Source organism: Engraulis encrasicolus, chromosome 9 (assembly GCF_034702125.1).
Source record: "Engraulis encrasicolus isolate BLACKSEA-1 chromosome 9, IST_EnEncr_1.0, whole genome shotgun sequence".
NCBI lineage: Eukaryota > Metazoa > Chordata > Actinopteri > Clupeiformes > Engraulidae > Engraulis > Engraulis encrasicolus.
In genome coordinates this window covers 56,386,390-56,403,101 of record NC_085865.1, presented here as the reverse complement: position 1 = coordinate 56,403,101, position 16,712 = coordinate 56,386,390, and the positions used below count along the sequence as shown (strand labels likewise).

The 16,712-nt window shown below is 43.5% G+C and overlaps 1 protein-coding gene across 2 annotated transcripts; it reads right to left on the bottom strand.

Moving 5' to 3' along the window:
* Window positions 1-716: 716 nt before the first annotated feature.
* On the bottom strand, window positions 717-13,504 carry naa50 (N-alpha-acetyltransferase 50, NatE catalytic subunit). Of its 2 annotated transcripts, none has more exons than XM_063207479.1 (5): window positions 13,247-13,504; window positions 8,571-8,704; window positions 8,059-8,178; window positions 7,474-7,540; window positions 717-3,664 (listed from the first exon to the last, which is right to left on the bottom strand). In XM_063207479.1, exons 1-5 carry the CDS (start codon window positions 13,252-13,254, stop codon window positions 3,475-3,477), a joined length of 519 nt encoding a protein of 172 aa, XP_063063549.1. In that variant the 5' UTR covers window positions 13,255-13,504; the 3' UTR covers window positions 717-3,474. The 2 variants fall into 2 exon arrangements, with proteins under 2 accessions (XP_063063549.1, XP_063063548.1); XM_063207478.1 differs by having other exon boundaries at window positions 8,571-8,707; window positions 13,247-13,501.
* Between the last annotated feature and the right edge of the window lie 3,208 nt (window positions 13,505-16,712).

Here is a 16,712-nt window from a genome sequence, read left to right as displayed (position 1 = left end):
GTTCGACATCTCTTTGTTCCCATAAAATGAAACCCATTCTTCCGATAGGTCAATGTTCAGGCTATAACTAGGCTACTAGATCTCCTTCACCTCATGAGATGCTAGGCCTTTCACTCTTGATTTGGACTACGGGTGCATAGGTCTAGACTTCGGATTTTGGGTGCATAAAGTCTTTTACTTATTTATGAAGTATTTTATTTTTTATCAATGTATTTGTCATTTTGGCCGCATATGCTAGCAATAGCCTACATGTTAAAATAGGCAAAAGAGTGAATTCATGATGAGGATGATATTACTAGGCTAAAACACATTCAATTACCGGTACATTATGTAAATGTTTCACTTTTATTCTTGTCCAATGAGGCTACTCGATGGGGGTTATTTTTCTTTTACCTCATAGGGCTGTCAAAATTGCTCAAAACTGAATGCTTTTGCTTTGATAAACCACACAAATTCAAATTATTCAAACCATTTACAGGAGTTCCCAACCTGTACCACTTGAAAATTCCCCCCATTTCTGGCCCAATAATAAATAAAACTCGAATAAGTAGTCAACAGCAACACACACACACACACAAATAATTTGATTCTGAGAAAATTATTTTAAGGCCCACTTGGAATACCTTCATGGCCCCCAGTTTGATGACTCACTGATTTAGTTTTATTAGAGGGGCAGGGAAGCGACAGACAAGATAGATTTTGTGAACACATGAGGCTTACTGCAAATAGTATTTCCTTTATTTAGAGGTTTAAAAGTCTTACAATATAGAGCTCCAGAAACAGATAAAATTCTTCAAAGAAAGGGGGGGGGAGGGACATGCTTTGACTACGTTGGAGAGGGCCGACCTCTCCTCTCCGTGCATGCACAGGGTTCAAGGCTTCTCTGGGAGGTCTGGTGCTCTGGCCCTGGTTCTTCACAAGAACCCTCATGAACTGCAAAAATTAATTTAATTTAAGTTCCTTCAAGAACCCTCAGTTGACCCACAGAGAACCTAAAAGTTTTCAGAGGAATCAATATGTGACAAATTGGTTCTTGTATGAACCCTGTGGTTCCAAAGGCTCCTCTGAGAACTAAGGAGTCGAAAAGTTATTTGAGCCACTTAAGGTTCTTTAATGAGCCTCGGGGTTCTTCCAGGAACTTTTAAGGTTACTCTGAGAACTTTCAAGATGCCCCACCTCCCCACATTCAACCGAATGGTCTTTAAGGAACCTATTTGTTTACAGTGTGGTACCACCTGCTACACCCCCACAATGCATTTCAGGTGGACATGGGCATCAATAAACGCCACAGCAACAGTGCAAGGTGCAGAGTGTGGGCGGGAGAGATTTAAGCTGCCAGTGAGCAGAGAAGAAAATATCAAATTTATACTCAACTCACACAGAGCTGGAAATACAACACACACGCACACATACACACACACAAAGTCCTGTTCTAGAAGGCAGCAGTCTCGTGGCGACCCCACACCAGAATATGATGCACACTGTCAAGGGAGCCGACGGGGGGGTATGTGAGAGAATTGTGCAGGTGCAGAATTGTGTACTCATTATTCATTATCATTGTTTTTATTTGGATGGGGGTTAGATTACTTTACCCTGGGCCCAGTCAAAGCCATCAGCAGGCCTGCCCAATGGACACCTGGGGTGATCCAAGAAGGAGATTCAGGAGTAGCACAGGCAGCAGTTTAACGTCACCTGGGCCTGAGTGGTAAAACAGCTAATGAAGAGTCCTCAATGTCTTAACTAAAAACGACACCTGTAGACATCCATTAGCAGGTTTATCACTTTCAATAGATTAGCTAACTTGGCCAGGTTTATCACGAAACCATGTTCTTAAAATACCAGGGAAGGTTCTGGGGTCAACTGTGTTACAGTGTCTATACCAGAGAATACTTCACACTGGCATTCCTGCATACTCCCACACACTCAGCTGCCTCACATTTTTCCATTGGAAACTCAAGGTATATTTAGTTGTAAGGCTAGGGAGGGGCCAAGTTTGATCTTTCTCCACGACAGCTACATGCTGTGATTTGATCTTGTTTGATTTTTTCCCCTCTAACCATCTAACCATAGATATAAACACTATATGCCGCACTGACCACTCCATAGACATGAACACTACATACATCGTTGACCACATTAGAATCTAGCATTCGTATCTGTGTATCGCTATGAGGTGCTAGCAAGCATCTAGTGCCCATATCTATGGCATCTGACCTGCAGTGTTAAGTTCCACCAAACCGCCAGAGAAACCTGGAGCCTCTCAGCATCATCATCGTAACAAATTCAAAATAAAACTCTTGAGGGGAATTAAATAATGGGCAGAAGAGAGAAACCAAAACATTCAAATCGAGCAGGGAGGCTCCTCCCAAATTTCCCCCACAGTGAAATCTTTTCAAACAATCAATCAATCTCCCACTTAAAAAAAAAAAAAAAAAACAGAACAAAAAAAACACCTTTCCTTTTTCTGGAGGCGGGCTTTCTGCATGTGTTGCGCTGTGCTGCGCGACACCCCCCACACCCCCAATCCCTAGTCCTCCTGCTCTTGCGTCAACCTCGCCGTGCAGAGAAAGAGAGAGAGATCTCGCTGCATCTGGCGACGTGCTCTCACACTGCTGCTCGCTGCCGAGAAAAGCAGGAAGTCTCGACTGCCAGGCAGCACTAACTCCGCAGTTCCCCCAGTGTCCTATTGGCTCAGGTGCCGAGGGGAGGCAAGGCCAAGGGATGGAGTTCTCCATGACGACTCGAAAGCATCATTCCAAGGTTACCATCTGAGAGAGAGGGAGGGGGAAAAAGGGGGACGTCTTCCTTCTTCTTCGCTGATTGGTCGTCCTAGATGTTCTGAAGATGTTCCCTTCTCTGTTAAGTTCCACCGTGTGTCCACAACGGCAAAACCAAAACCGTCCCCCTTTCACCACAAGTCAACATTTGTCTTTTTGTTTTTTTTTTAAAAAAGAACACACAAAACAGCACGCCTTGTAAAACACAGAAACCTTCACCATGTCTCAACGCTCAAAAAAATCAGCAGCCTCTTCGAGAGCAAGCAGTCTGGACTCTTAAACAATTCCACTTTGCCATTTTTTTATATAACCTAACCGAAGAAAAAGGAGAGGAGGAAGAAAAACAAAAAGAAAAAGAAAAAAAAGGGACTTGATCTGGGCCTCGTTGTCTCAGTTCCTTTAGGGGAGGGGGGTGGGGCAAGAGCATGTTTCATCCATCCGTCTGTCTGTCTTGTCCGTCTGTCCACTTGGCTGGGCTAGGATCCGCTCGTTGGGCCTCTAGACGACACAGTCTCACACCCAACACATCAGTATGTGACGCCAGAGGTACATTAACAACCATTAACGAGCTTTAACAACCATCAACGAGCTTTAACAACCATTAACGAGCGTTAACGGACATTAACGACCATTGAGGCCTTAGCGCCCATTACAGGCGGTCTCTTGAGCATTGCGTTGGGTGTGAGCCTGTGCGTCTCTAGTCAGCCTTCTGGAGGTCTCCACTAGGGGGCGGTAGCGGCGCGCTGCTGGGGCTGCGCAGGCTCTTCTGCAGGACGTGGGCGTCGGCCGGCTCGATTCTCTTGTAGTAGTTCTTCTTGGTCTCGATGATCTCGAAGCCAAACTTCTGGTAGAAGTCGATCGCCGACTCATTACTGATCTGCACGTGACTGCAAACACACACAAGAGACGCGAAGATGATTATTATGTATTACGTTATTACTTGTTACACTATGTGACTGGTCCAATCTTGCACTTTAAAAGTGGAAATGAAGCACTGACAACTATTATCATTTTTTGGCGGCTTATTTATTTTCATAAACGAATGATGTCCGTTGGACTGCACTTTTAAGTAGTTTTGCTGAAAAATGACATGTTATTACCGAGTTTCGCCACAAGGGCGCAGCCATGTTCGCTGCCTACGTAACGCGAATGGTAATCTGTGGTAGAAGTTGGTGGCTAACGTAACCTTCCATTCACTTAACGTTAGCGTGTGCTAACTACAGCGCTAACTGACTCTAATCGTGGCAGTAAAATTGAAGAAGGACGAGGGGTTCATTTTACATTGTCCCTGGGTATTCTATGTTATAGACCTACTATCAGATGAAAGAGAAATGGCAAGTGTCATTATCACTTTGTGTCAAAAAGCCTTTGCTACAAGCATGGTGGGATAGCTGCAGCCATCCACCCATTGCATCCACCATAGGCCAGGAGTCAGGACTGTGGGGCTGCTCGCTCTCATAGGTTTGTAGTGACAGACAGTCACCAATAACGTCTTTTTCCTGCATTGTTGGACGCTAATCTGAAAGCCCATGACGTTAAGTTGGCTATGTGGTCCAATTCAGTAATAGAAAATAACTTGCTAAATTGGCGGAAGTTTGGAAAGCTTTGTGAAGGGAAGGGACGCAGCCTGTGTGTGTGTGGCTATCCCATCCCCTCTCTCGTCTCGCTCTCGGAGGAGCTTTGGGGATTTGAAGTTGATACCACGGGAAATGAGTACACACATTAAACTATCATGTCCTAAATTAAGTTATGGCATGCTTATTAAAGTAGCTGCATCTATTGTATTAAACTATTTTGATATAAAAGCCGCGAATGCATCCTCAAACTGGCTGGATTGGATTTGACTGGATAACACAGATAAACGTGGGCACGTGAAGTAAAATTAATTCAGGTGCTTGGAAAATGTTGGCGAAATCATCGGAAGATGAAGGTAGGGAACTGCAACATTGCACGATTATGAAAGTGATCATGTTGGCTCATGCCAAAATTTGTTAGCGACTTGTCACCTTAGCAAAAAAGCTGCTTGTTTACCTGTGGTTCATGTGATGGGATGTCTGTCTGCCTTCATGCCTCATATTTGTTCTGTCCCACCCAAACACGTATTCTTGCTTCATTTGGGTTAAGCAAATAAGCTCATAATCAGCCACGCAAGGCCCAAATGTTTAATTCACTACTATCATAACAGCATTAGAATAGGAGACTACCATTCGCGTGACGTCACCCGCTGTTGGCTGGAAACGTTAACAGAAACGTTACGTGTTTGTGCTTTATTTTTTTATTAACGGCTTAAATTTCAGACTTCAAAAAAATATATATTTGCTGGCTTATCTTACTGGTGTTATAGACCCCTATATTAGGTCACTGCTTCATTTCGTCTTTAATGTCTGTCCTGCTAATGCCAGTCCTGGGTATGTCTATCTATCAGAATAGTGTGTATAGTCTGTCGATGTCTTGAAAAGGGGGAAAGGATCACCTCTAGTCTTCTACCTCTATGACTTGTCCATAAGGACCTTTGCCTGGTTAATACCAGACTGTGCGTGAAAAAATATGTAATTATTTGGACTACACAACAGAAGTCGTATGTCTGACGCGATGCCACTTAAGCCGTGGTGCAGCGGTCGGGCTGGCTGTGCATCTTCAGCCTCTGTTCACGTCAAATACCTGAGGCGCCAATCCAACGACGCCAATCCAAACGTTTAAAATTCACTACTATCATATGTGAAATCCAGAACAAATGTCAAACGGAATCAGGATTTAGCTTGACTCGCTCCATTCACTTCCATTCAAAATTTTGCTAGCTACAGCCCCATGGGCAGAAGGGCGTGACTTAGGTTCCCCATTGCCTTTCCAGCCCTCCCCGCTCTGATTGGCTCCCTCGCTCAGGACCCTGCTGTTGGGGAAGAATCCATGCCGTCTTTATGATCGGAGCGACTGTGCAAAGCAGCATGGGATTTTTCAGGCTATATGTGGATTTCACATGCTTACAAACACTGCTGCTCGCACAGACAGGAAGTACAAAAAGCTACGCAGCTAGTGTTTAACATTGGAAGTCCCATTGGAGGCCAACACAGTGTATGACAAGAACCTGTTGTCACTTGCTCTGATTTTGTACTCCTGACAGCATTTAGGACATATTGTCATGTCGCTCAGAATTCTTTGGTATGCTCCCTGAATAACGCTCTATTGTGTAGCAAAGTGCTAGCCACTACTAACAAAGCATGGTTTCAGGATCAGAGGCAGACTCTGATTGTTTGGAGGCTGCTGTCACTCAAACGTTGCACTCACGCGTGATTGGCGAGATACAATATAACTTAATTTACAAAGCATATAAAACGATTCTGATTAACACCCGAGAGGATATGTAGTTGGAAGGAGTACAGAAACCACGGAAACTGCTACAACATCCAGCCCACTACAAAACAGGTTCTAACCATGCACTGCACTGCTCCAATGGCACTTCCAATGTTAAACACCGATCCATTTAGCATTTTAGGATTCTTGTCTGCGCAAGCAGCCAAACATTTGCCAACATCAGAAACTCATCTATAGAGACCCGGGTCTGAACCCGGTCAGTTCCCAGCCCCACCACCCCATCTCACTTACACTTCCGGTCTCAGTCTGCCATAAAGACCCCAAAATGGCTTGAAATTGTTAACTATTACGAAGATTCTTAATGGAAGTATTTTTGAAAGGCAAGCTGCAATGGGTTAAAGGCTGCGTGTTGTTACGTTAGTGGCTACAATAAGATACTTTTTTTAATTATTATTTGTTAGGTTGCTTAGCCTTTTTGACAGTGATGTTGAACAAGTTCCTTTTTGAAGTTAAGCAGGCAGTGTATCTGCTTGTACTTGTTTTTAACTTGTATGTATTCACGTTTTATTCTTGATTTTTTTTTCTGTTTTTATGTATATTGTTATTATTATAATGTAATGTCTGTGTGTTTAAACTTTGGCCAGGCCTCACTTGGGATATCCATTTCAATGTGATTTTGTTAAACAAATAAAATGAAAATAATAAAGTACATACAACTACCGGTTTCAAGTAGCAAAAGTGCCTTCTAGGTGTATGCTTATGCAACTGGATGCCACTTACACCTGGTTCGAATACATTAGTCACGTGAAAAAGCCCATTCTCTTGAAAAAAAAGTTTGACCTCAGTGAGCATCACCTACACACCTGTCCAACTACAGGAGTGTGCAGAAGCGTCTGTTTGAACTGACCCCAGTGACCAGTAGGGAAAAAAAACAAGCCGTTAAGCAACTCCATTGTCTTTCTATTCAACTGTGACTGCTCTCTCCACCCAATGCAGGTTACCAGGTTAGCGTTTTAGCACTTTTCTTGTATTGACAAAAAGTAGCTAATGTAAAAGGTTTGAAGGTACTCCACCAGTTCTAATGTTTACTAATGCTAGTATTCCTGACATTACACACTTATTCTGCTTTTCTTCATATATACATACCTTAATTATGGTAAACACATCTCGTCATCAACATTGCAATGTGTTCTAGCTGCAGGTGAGGTGTTCACAGGTAGATGATATCGAAAGGGTCCTAAATCTACTAATAGATTTGCCTTATTTAGACCAGTCATCAACATTGCAATGTGTTATGACGACAGCTGAAGTAATCTATAGGTAGCTGCTATGTACAGGGGAGGTGCTCACAGGTAGATGTAGATAGCTGAGGAGAGGTACTCACAGGTAGATGTTATCGAAAGTGCCGTCCTTCTCACATATATTCAATACATGGTTCAGCATCTTCGTTCCTGCAAAACAGTAAACAGTGCCTGTCACTCCAATCCAAACACAACCCAAGATAACCCACATTTCCCCTCAGACAGAGCACATCCATGAGAGTATTACCCATTCCAAAACAAATGCTAAGATAAAAAAAAATCTGTTTTAGATGGTGTCAAGCATGTGTGGCGGTAACCAAGCGAGTACAAAGAAAAATGCCCCATGCTTACAGTCAAGCATGGTAGTGGGACTGACGTGGTTTGGGGCGGCATCAATGCCGTCAGCATGGGAAAGCTGAACTGCACCAAAAGAAACATGTATGTGAACGTGTACTGTGACTACTGAAGCAGATCATGATCCTCTCTATGGAATTTTAAAATGGGGTGAGCTCACTTTTATTGGCAGAGGTAAATGACGCTTGCTTTAATGTAGTATATTGTAATGTGTATATTACCTATTCCAAGTCTCCTGTATGGTCAGACAGAGGAGCATCATGAAGTGAAGTGTAGTGTAGTGGTGCATGCTGGGTAGTGTAGTGTAATGTTACCTATTCCCAGTCTCCTATACGGTGCGAGACAGCCGAGCGTCATAATGTAGAGCCTCTTCTGGTTCTGCGAGTGGTCGACCCGGCAGCACACGGCGCCCACCGCAATGTCATTGAAGTATGCTGCAACACAGACAAAGCACCAGTTCACACAAGGGAGCCAACTGGTGCAGCACTGAGGGATCACAGAACAGGGAAAAAGGTCTCTCTCATTCTCCCTCTCCCTCGTAATTTCAGTTCAGGTAAGTTCATTCATGCATAGATGCAGAGCTGGGCAATATGTTTGCTCTGTCTTACCGTCTGCATGTAAACAGCTGTGTGCAACATGTATGTGCCGTTTGTCTTGTATTGTGTATTGTGTGTTTGTCTGGTATTGTGTACTGAGTGTTCCATCCGTGTTGCGTCTGTCTTGCATTTTAAAACACCTTAAAAATAAAGCTCTCGCACCTCCCTGATGTCTTTGTGGAACAGACAGGGTGGGGGACAGGTGACAGAGGCGATAGGTGTGTTCTTACCTAGCTTGGCGAGCTCTCCCACCTCCAGGACGTCTTTGTAGAACTTGTCGTTGTAGCTGACGGGGAATATCACCTGGTTCAGTCTCTTCAGCTGTTTGATGTTGTGGGGAGTCACATCCCCCAGCTCGATCCGGCTACTGGAACAAACACACACACGGTCAACTAGTGAACACAAACACATGCACACACATGGTCAACTAGTGAACACACCTGGATTCAGGAGCTACAATCCAGAGCCGCATATTCCAAATACCCAAATTGGACAGGTAAAACCAGGCCACATGGAATATGTGGTACTGGAATGGAGCTTTTGAATCAATCCATGTCAATTCACACGATTCCCCAGAATATCCCCAGGTGACCCTGTTTGATTTGCCATACTTCACAGACCGGTATCGTTTGGTGCCAAGTTTTAGCATCCTATCTCTTTTGGAGAAGTGTGGGTACTACCAACGCTCACTTTTTCAAGCTCAGGAATTGCATACATAATCTACAAGCAGGTTTGGATACCCCCCGCATTTGGTGGGGGCTTGCATAAGATGTGCGCTACCGCCATCTACATCCCTAACCGAACTCCGTTCGTCCTCAACCTCTGCCTAACGCTAGGAGGCGTTCACCTGACAACACATGGATCCCGGAAAAGTACCGTAAAAAATACTGGATAAGAGAAAGATAACGCAAACCACGCCAACTCAATGCAAAAGCGTGGTCTCAAGTTGGGTCTCCTAACGGGGCGTTGTCCCCTCCTTCTTCTTCTATTTTTGAGGTGTTTGCTCAAGACGTGCGCTACCGCCATCTACAGCGCTAAGGGGGCTTGATTTATTCTCAACCTCAGGACTCCGAAGGTCTCCTAACCGAAGGTCTCCTAAGGGGGCGTTCACCCGACATAAAGTGGATATCGGAAAAGAAACAAAATGACGCTTCTTCTTAGATCGACTGTCTTTGGTACCGTCTTGAATAGTCTACGCCTTATCAAGCATCTCCAACAACCCTAGCAAAACTGCTAGTGTACACACATACACGCATGCACACACTTGCCACCAGAACAGGACGTAAACAACGGGGCCAGATGACACCTATGCGGAGGCATTGGGGCTAATCCTATTGAATCGGGTAGCTACCTGCTGCTAGCTCAAACTGTTAACCTCAAACTGCTACCCGTTTGCCTGGTTCACACCAGACAATATCACAAGTGAGATACGTAAAGACTATTTTATATACCAAATTATTCATTTTTATTCTTGCAATTTTTAAATGTGCCTCTTTCAGGCCATCCTCTCCTTCACCACCTCTGCCCTTTTACCAGCAGTGCTGGTAGATGGCTGGCTGCCTTCCTTTCCCTCAGTGCTGCCAAATTGGCCTGTAGATTTTGGGTCAATGATGTTCCCCATAGGAAACAATGGTATATTAAAGGAACAGTTTTTGGATTTTTACATATTTGCAGTATTTCCTTAGCCTGGGAACTCCCATGCTACCTTTGGTTCTACACGAACGATCATTCGGATCTGAAAGACAGCACGGAAGCTTTACTCAGAAAACGGACCAGATCATGGTCCCTGTCTCTGTTCAATCAGAGAGCCGGACGGGTGTCATAATGGCCAAGTATTCCGACCTTTACAGTGTATTCTGTCAAATCACACTTGCTTCCTGTCGCATCTTCACTGTCCTATCCGAAATAAAGGCCCAATAAGCCCATAAAAATATGTTTTTTTTTAAAAAACAAACAAAACAAAAAACAAAGATGTGGAGGTTCCATTCAGAAAAACCTCTTTTAGCCATAACGTATCATCTGTTAAAGGCAGTGCATTATGGAACTCAATTCCATTGCATATAAGGGAATGTCCCTCTTGAGCCACCTTCAAGAGCCAGATCAAATTGTGGCTTAGAGCCCAACAAACATGCATACACCACTAGTTTGAGCCTGTACATACACACCATGTACTAACACGTTATTTTCTATTTTCTAGTTTCTTTTTATTAACATGCTTTATGTCCTTGGATGTGTATTATTCCTTTTGTTACTAACAGTTTTTATGCATAAATTGTAGAGATGCACCGGATCCTGATATTTAGGATCCTGCCGGATACCGGATCCACTGCTTAAGATCCTGCCGGATCCGGAACCGGATACCGGATCCTACGAAAGGGTTGAAACACATAGCCTACTCACACACGGGGGCCCTTTTTTATCACGTTGGCTCAAACTATTTTGACTGAAAAGCCTGGGCTACCGGATCCTGGATCCTGGAACCGGATCCTGTGAAAAACCCTATTATCCTGCCGGATCCGGAACCGGATCTTGGATCCTGTACATCTCTAATACATTGTATGCGATTTTAATTTTCTTGAAAACATCTAGCCTGCCTATTTTGGACAACAGATGGAAATTAGCATTTGTGCTTTAATCTGGTGCATTTACATATATGTTTGTATGTATATATGTTCATTAATGTGCAACCTCCTGAAAAATAAAAGTAAAAAGTAAAGTATCTTTGGCTGCATTTCACAATCTACCTACGTCTGCAAAACCAAAGTATACTGTATCTGTGTGACGCCAGCCGGTAGGAGTGTGTGTGTGTGTGTGTGTGTGTGTCTCCAGCCAGTACCGGGGTGTGTGTGTGTGTGGGCAACGCGGAGGTATTTATAGCACCACATACGTCAGTGGTTCTCAACCTTTTTAAAATAAACACCCCCATGAACTCATCATACGCTTCCCAACGCCCCCTTGACATCATCATAAGCCTGCCAACACCCTCTTAGTATTAAAAAAATTAAATGGACTAATGCACCCCATATGCAACTGAGCACCCCTTCCCCAAACTGCATCCTCCTCAACGCTCCACGCTGGGGCTCCTTAACACCCCCATTGAGAAACACGTACATGCTACTGCGCCACTCTCAACTCACACAACAGCTGCCCATCACGTGGACTTAGCAACATTTAAGGGCACTGCACAGAAGGCATGTGGGCACACCACTACCACCCCACATAACACTGGGACAGACCTGGCAACGCTGCAGAGTTGAGCCAACACAACTGTTCCACATAATATGTCTTGGCCTAGTGCACCACACACATAAGTGTATCCATGTCCAAAGCTGCCCATGTAGACAACTTAATGGCACTAAGACATTTCAATATTTTTGGCACAGCAGTTCTGTATCATGCCAATGTCATTCACTGCAGTTAATTGTCCAGGAATCAACCAGATAACTTAAGTCCCTAGATGTTGCCATAGCAGACAGCCCCACTCAGTCAAACACTCTGCGTGGACATTAGTGGGACAGTCCATGACCTAATGGTTAGGTAGATGGGCTTTAGATCACATCAGATGAGTGCATGTTCAAATCCACCCTTTCAATCCCAATCACACTCCATAGCTGAGGTGCCCTTGAGCAGGCACCCAACCACACATTGCTCCAGGGACTGTAACCAATACATAACTTTTAGTCGGTTTGGATACAAGTGTAATGTAATGTAATGTAATGGGTGGAGGCTATCTGCCTTGCTCTTATGAGCAGAGGCATGAGATGGTATGCCACAGCTTGGAAACTAATAGCATTAAGACCTGACTGCCACAAGTCAGTGGCCTGATCAACACAATATAGGGTACTGACCCCTGCACAATCATACACTCACTCCAAATACCACCCATCTAGTTTCAGACCATAATGGTAACTAAGTAGCACAAGGGGTGTATCCAACACAAGCAGGTTTACACCAGCCAGTTAGGAAAGCTGGATTGCATCTCTAACTGACGTGGTGATACGCATTGAAGTCAACAGGGCGTACAGTGCTCAGTATCAATTTTAGTGCTGCTAAGTAGCCTACTACTTCGATTGCAACATGTAATTGCCAGCCGGCTAACGTCGATATAACGACAGTCAGCGTTGTATCCACCAATAGTTGCCACAACACAGAATTGTAACAGAGGCGTGCCACTTTGTAACGGTAAACGCAACCGATGTGATAGAAGTAGAGGAGTCTGATGAAAACAAGTAACTTCTTCTATGAACTTAAGTGGTTGTAGTAATAGCGTCTAGGGCTAGCGTGTTAGCTGGATAACTTGGGAAATCCGGAATTGAAATACTTCAAAACTCCTAGCTAGCTGCTACAGGATAGCAAGTAAGCAAAATAAAACTATGGAAAAGCTACTCCACAAATTCTGTGACTGGGGATGCATTCCAATACCTCCTAAGTGGTTTCGTAACATGACGTTTCAAGACAGTGCATTGACATGACAAAATACTCGATTTATTAAGCTGTTCAGACAGAGGATAAAAGCGTGGTTTGCTAGCCTGCTAGCGTTGCTGTCTGACTCAACGATTATCGAATTAGATGCTAAATTAGGCTTCCACCCGCGAACAGGGCTGTTAGCTCATATAACTACAATTCCATGTTTATTAGGGTAACGCTACTACCAACATTATTGAATAGACACTGAGAACAGTGTTGAGATAACAACTTTGAAAAACCGAACCACCAGCAGAAATGTTAGCTGGCTGTGCTAGCTTTGACATGGTGCTGTCGTTGGCAGATTCTTTTGCTAGCATTAGCCATCGTTACCTTCACATAGCAAAGCTAAGCATTACAACTCCCCCGCCCCCCGTAGAAAAAAAGAGAAAGGAAAAACTTTACTCGTGGCGAATAGATGCATTTAGATGTGGCTACTCACCCTTTCATAGCGAAAAGAAGTTAGTCCTTGTTCTATGTGCGACGTACGTTGGGTGTATTTAATGGTGAAAGGGTGATTTGTGTTGAGTTCGTGCGCGGCTGATCTCCCGAGGTATTCTCTCGGCTCCACATGTAGCTAGCAGGCTGCTAACTGCTGTCTGTCTACACAGCGCCAGGCTGCTGTCAACTCTGACCCCTCACACTGAGCCTCACGTGGGTTGTCTTTTTGGCCTCCTCGGCATTCTCCTGTAAAGTCTAAAGGGGCTGTGGTACAATTCAGAACGCTGGACGGAGCTGGGGACGGTTTCATATGACAAGGGATTTAAAACAACAGCGTAGGCCTATTGTATGTGTTAGCCTACAGCAAACTGTATCATTTCATTTGTCAAGAGATAGCCCAGTGCGTGATGTGATGATTGATCGAACAGTTCAATGCATACAACTGTTGAGGCTAGCCCATCTATGGCATAAGCATTATTGCAAATGTCAATTCAGTTGGAACGTTGTTCACGAGCCTCTGCGTGCATTCCAATATGCAGACTCCCGTCCTCCACTTGTGCTTGTGGCCTTACCCCGCCTCCAAGCCCCGCCTCCGTAGAGAAAACAGTAAAGTTTCCCAGCTGTCAGCCTTGCCACACAACAACTTTTGGGGGACTGTTTTTCATTCACCATCCCGATTGCAAATGAGAAAATGACATTAGAAGTGTGCTTTTGAAAGATAATGAATTCATTTTCTTTCGCCAGTGACATCATCATGAGGTCACAAGTAGGCAAGGGAGGACGGGAGTTTGCATATTGGAAAGCACTTTCTAAGTACTTGCAACATTATGTTAAAATGGCTCGGAATGCAGGGGTGGAACTTGAGTTTTTTCCCCCCACTAGTCACTGTGGCGGGTAGATTTCAAAATCTATCTGTAACTCACCGTTTTTACCAGTCAATAATAACAATAGTAGTCAAAATCAGTTCATTATTTTTAAAACCATTATGATTGGAAGTATGATTAATGCGATTACATATTTATATGTTTGCGTTAGGTTGATCATGTCCTTAACATCAGAAAGGAGGACTTCTTATGGGGTTGGGGATGTGGGGGGCTTCCCCCAGAAGTTTTTTAATTTTTTAGATACAATTTCCTGCATTCTAATCAATTTTAGGGTGAAGAATGGCTTATCCCATTGGACAAAAAAATCGCTTGGACACGAGCGGAGGTGAAAGTTTTCAACTGTCAAAGTGACTGTTGGGTTGAAAAATGTACCAGTCACCACTGAAATGTACCCTTCACTGGCAGGTGGATGGGTGCTTATTTCCATCCCTGCTGTCGGAATGACAATCAAATACTGTCGGAATGGCGGTTGCCCCCCGGCATAGGCTACATGAAATAAAACATAAATTGAAGATTACAATCAAACCCATTGAATAGCCCATTCAAGCAAACTTAAAAAAGGGCCAAAACATGAGATGAATTGCAGTAGTAATGGTTCCTACCACTGTAGATCCATAAATCCCCTTGCATCAAATAGTATTCAAAATATTCAAAATCTACCAATTGACAGTGAACATACTTTTTTGGATCAAAGTTGAAGATTTCCCATTCATTTTTTCCATATGGTGACATTATAGGAGATACTAGGTGAATGGGGCGGGTTTATGCATGCAATTTGTGCCATGCATACCAGGGCCAGGGCCGCTCACCTCTTTGGCCAGGTGGGGGACAAAGTCACCTGAAAAAAAAAACACACACACACACACACACACACACACACACACACACACACACACACACACACACACACACACACACACACGCGTAATGTGGCCCCTCATTTCCCTGGGCCAGACCCTTTAATCCCGTCCTATCAACTTGCCCAGTTGTGTGGGAGTAGAATTCAAACACAGTTGTGTTTTGGAAAGTGGAGTGTAAGGGATGCCAAATAGCAGAGTTTGGCTGTAAAATGTTCGTAAACCTCCCTCCCAAAGCCTCATAAAGTGTCAGTAGTGCTGAGTTATATCGGTCTGGACCTTAAACTCAGTGGTTGGTATCGTGCTGTGCCTCCCATGCCAATCTGGGGTGTTGACTGATAGTTTGCATGAACTGCGCAGGATCACCTCGGTTACAGTAGACTATATATTTTTTTTTTAAATGAAAAGAATGATAGGTGACAGTTTGGTATAAGACTTATGTTATCTTGCTTCTGAAGCAAAGTGAGTAGGTGACAGTTTGGTGTTCTCTGATCAGAGAAGCCTGGTGTGAACATAGGGAACATAGAGAACATCAGGGGCAGATCTAGCCATTTTGGGGCCCTAGACGAAATATTAACATAGGACCCTCAAAAGTCATTCCTGAAACACATGCACAACATAAGGGTCACCCTACTTTGCATGTTAGGCTATATAGGCCTACAGAGTTCCCACACCTTTTTCATGAACAAATTCAAGCACTTTTCAAGCACCTTGAAGCACCAAATTTTCAGTTTTCCAGCACCTTTAAATAGGTCGTGGGAAGGGGGTGTGGGGGTCCTTCCCCAGAAAATGTTGTGTTTTTGAGATGCAATTTCCTGCATTCTCATCAATTTTAGAATGTCGAATGGCAAATCCCATCTGACATCTCACTCCCTCAGATTTTTTCCATTATTTGGCTTACAGAGTTTGACTTGACACAAATTTCAAACATTTTCAAGCACTTCACCAAAAATTCAAGCATTTTCACAACCTTGAAAACACTTTTTGAAATTCAAGCATTTTCAAGGAATTCAAGCAACAGTGGGAACCCTGGGCTAGTAGCAACAAATACAAAATCAGGATAAACAACTTTATAATCTAGTATTTTACAGTAATTTGACAGTAATTTATCTAAGACATTATAGTGGCGAATTTGTAGTTGCCCATTACAATCTGGAAGGCAAGCGAGTAGGTGAAAGTTTGATGTTAGACCAGTACTCAACCATTTTTGAATTAATGACCTCATCATCATAAGCTTCCCAAACGCCCCTTTGATCTCATCATAAGCCCACCACCCTATCCCTAAAAAAAACAAAATAGACTAATGCCCCCCAATGGCAACTAAGCACCACTCCTTCTCAAATGTACCCTTCTCAGCGCACCTCTTCTTTTTACTTTGTAGCAATCCCCTTGTGTATCGAATGCATTTGTGCTGTGGTCTGTATTTATATATGTATTTAGTAACTTATATGTCTAGCTATTTATTGTGTTGTACTGTATGTGTCTTTTATTGTAGGCCTATGTTTGTATGTCATTCTGCTGTGCTGTAACACAAATTGCCTTTTTTTAAGGATATTAAAGCTTTCAAGTCAAGTCTAGTGCTCCCCAATGCTAGCCTGATTATCATCAACTTTCACATTTCTTTTAAACTTGGCCTGACCAAGAGCATAACAATTAACATTTCCCAAACTTCATGGTTGACCCACCTCCCTTGGTTTGCTAATGGTTGTTTGCTTCCCGACAAAGT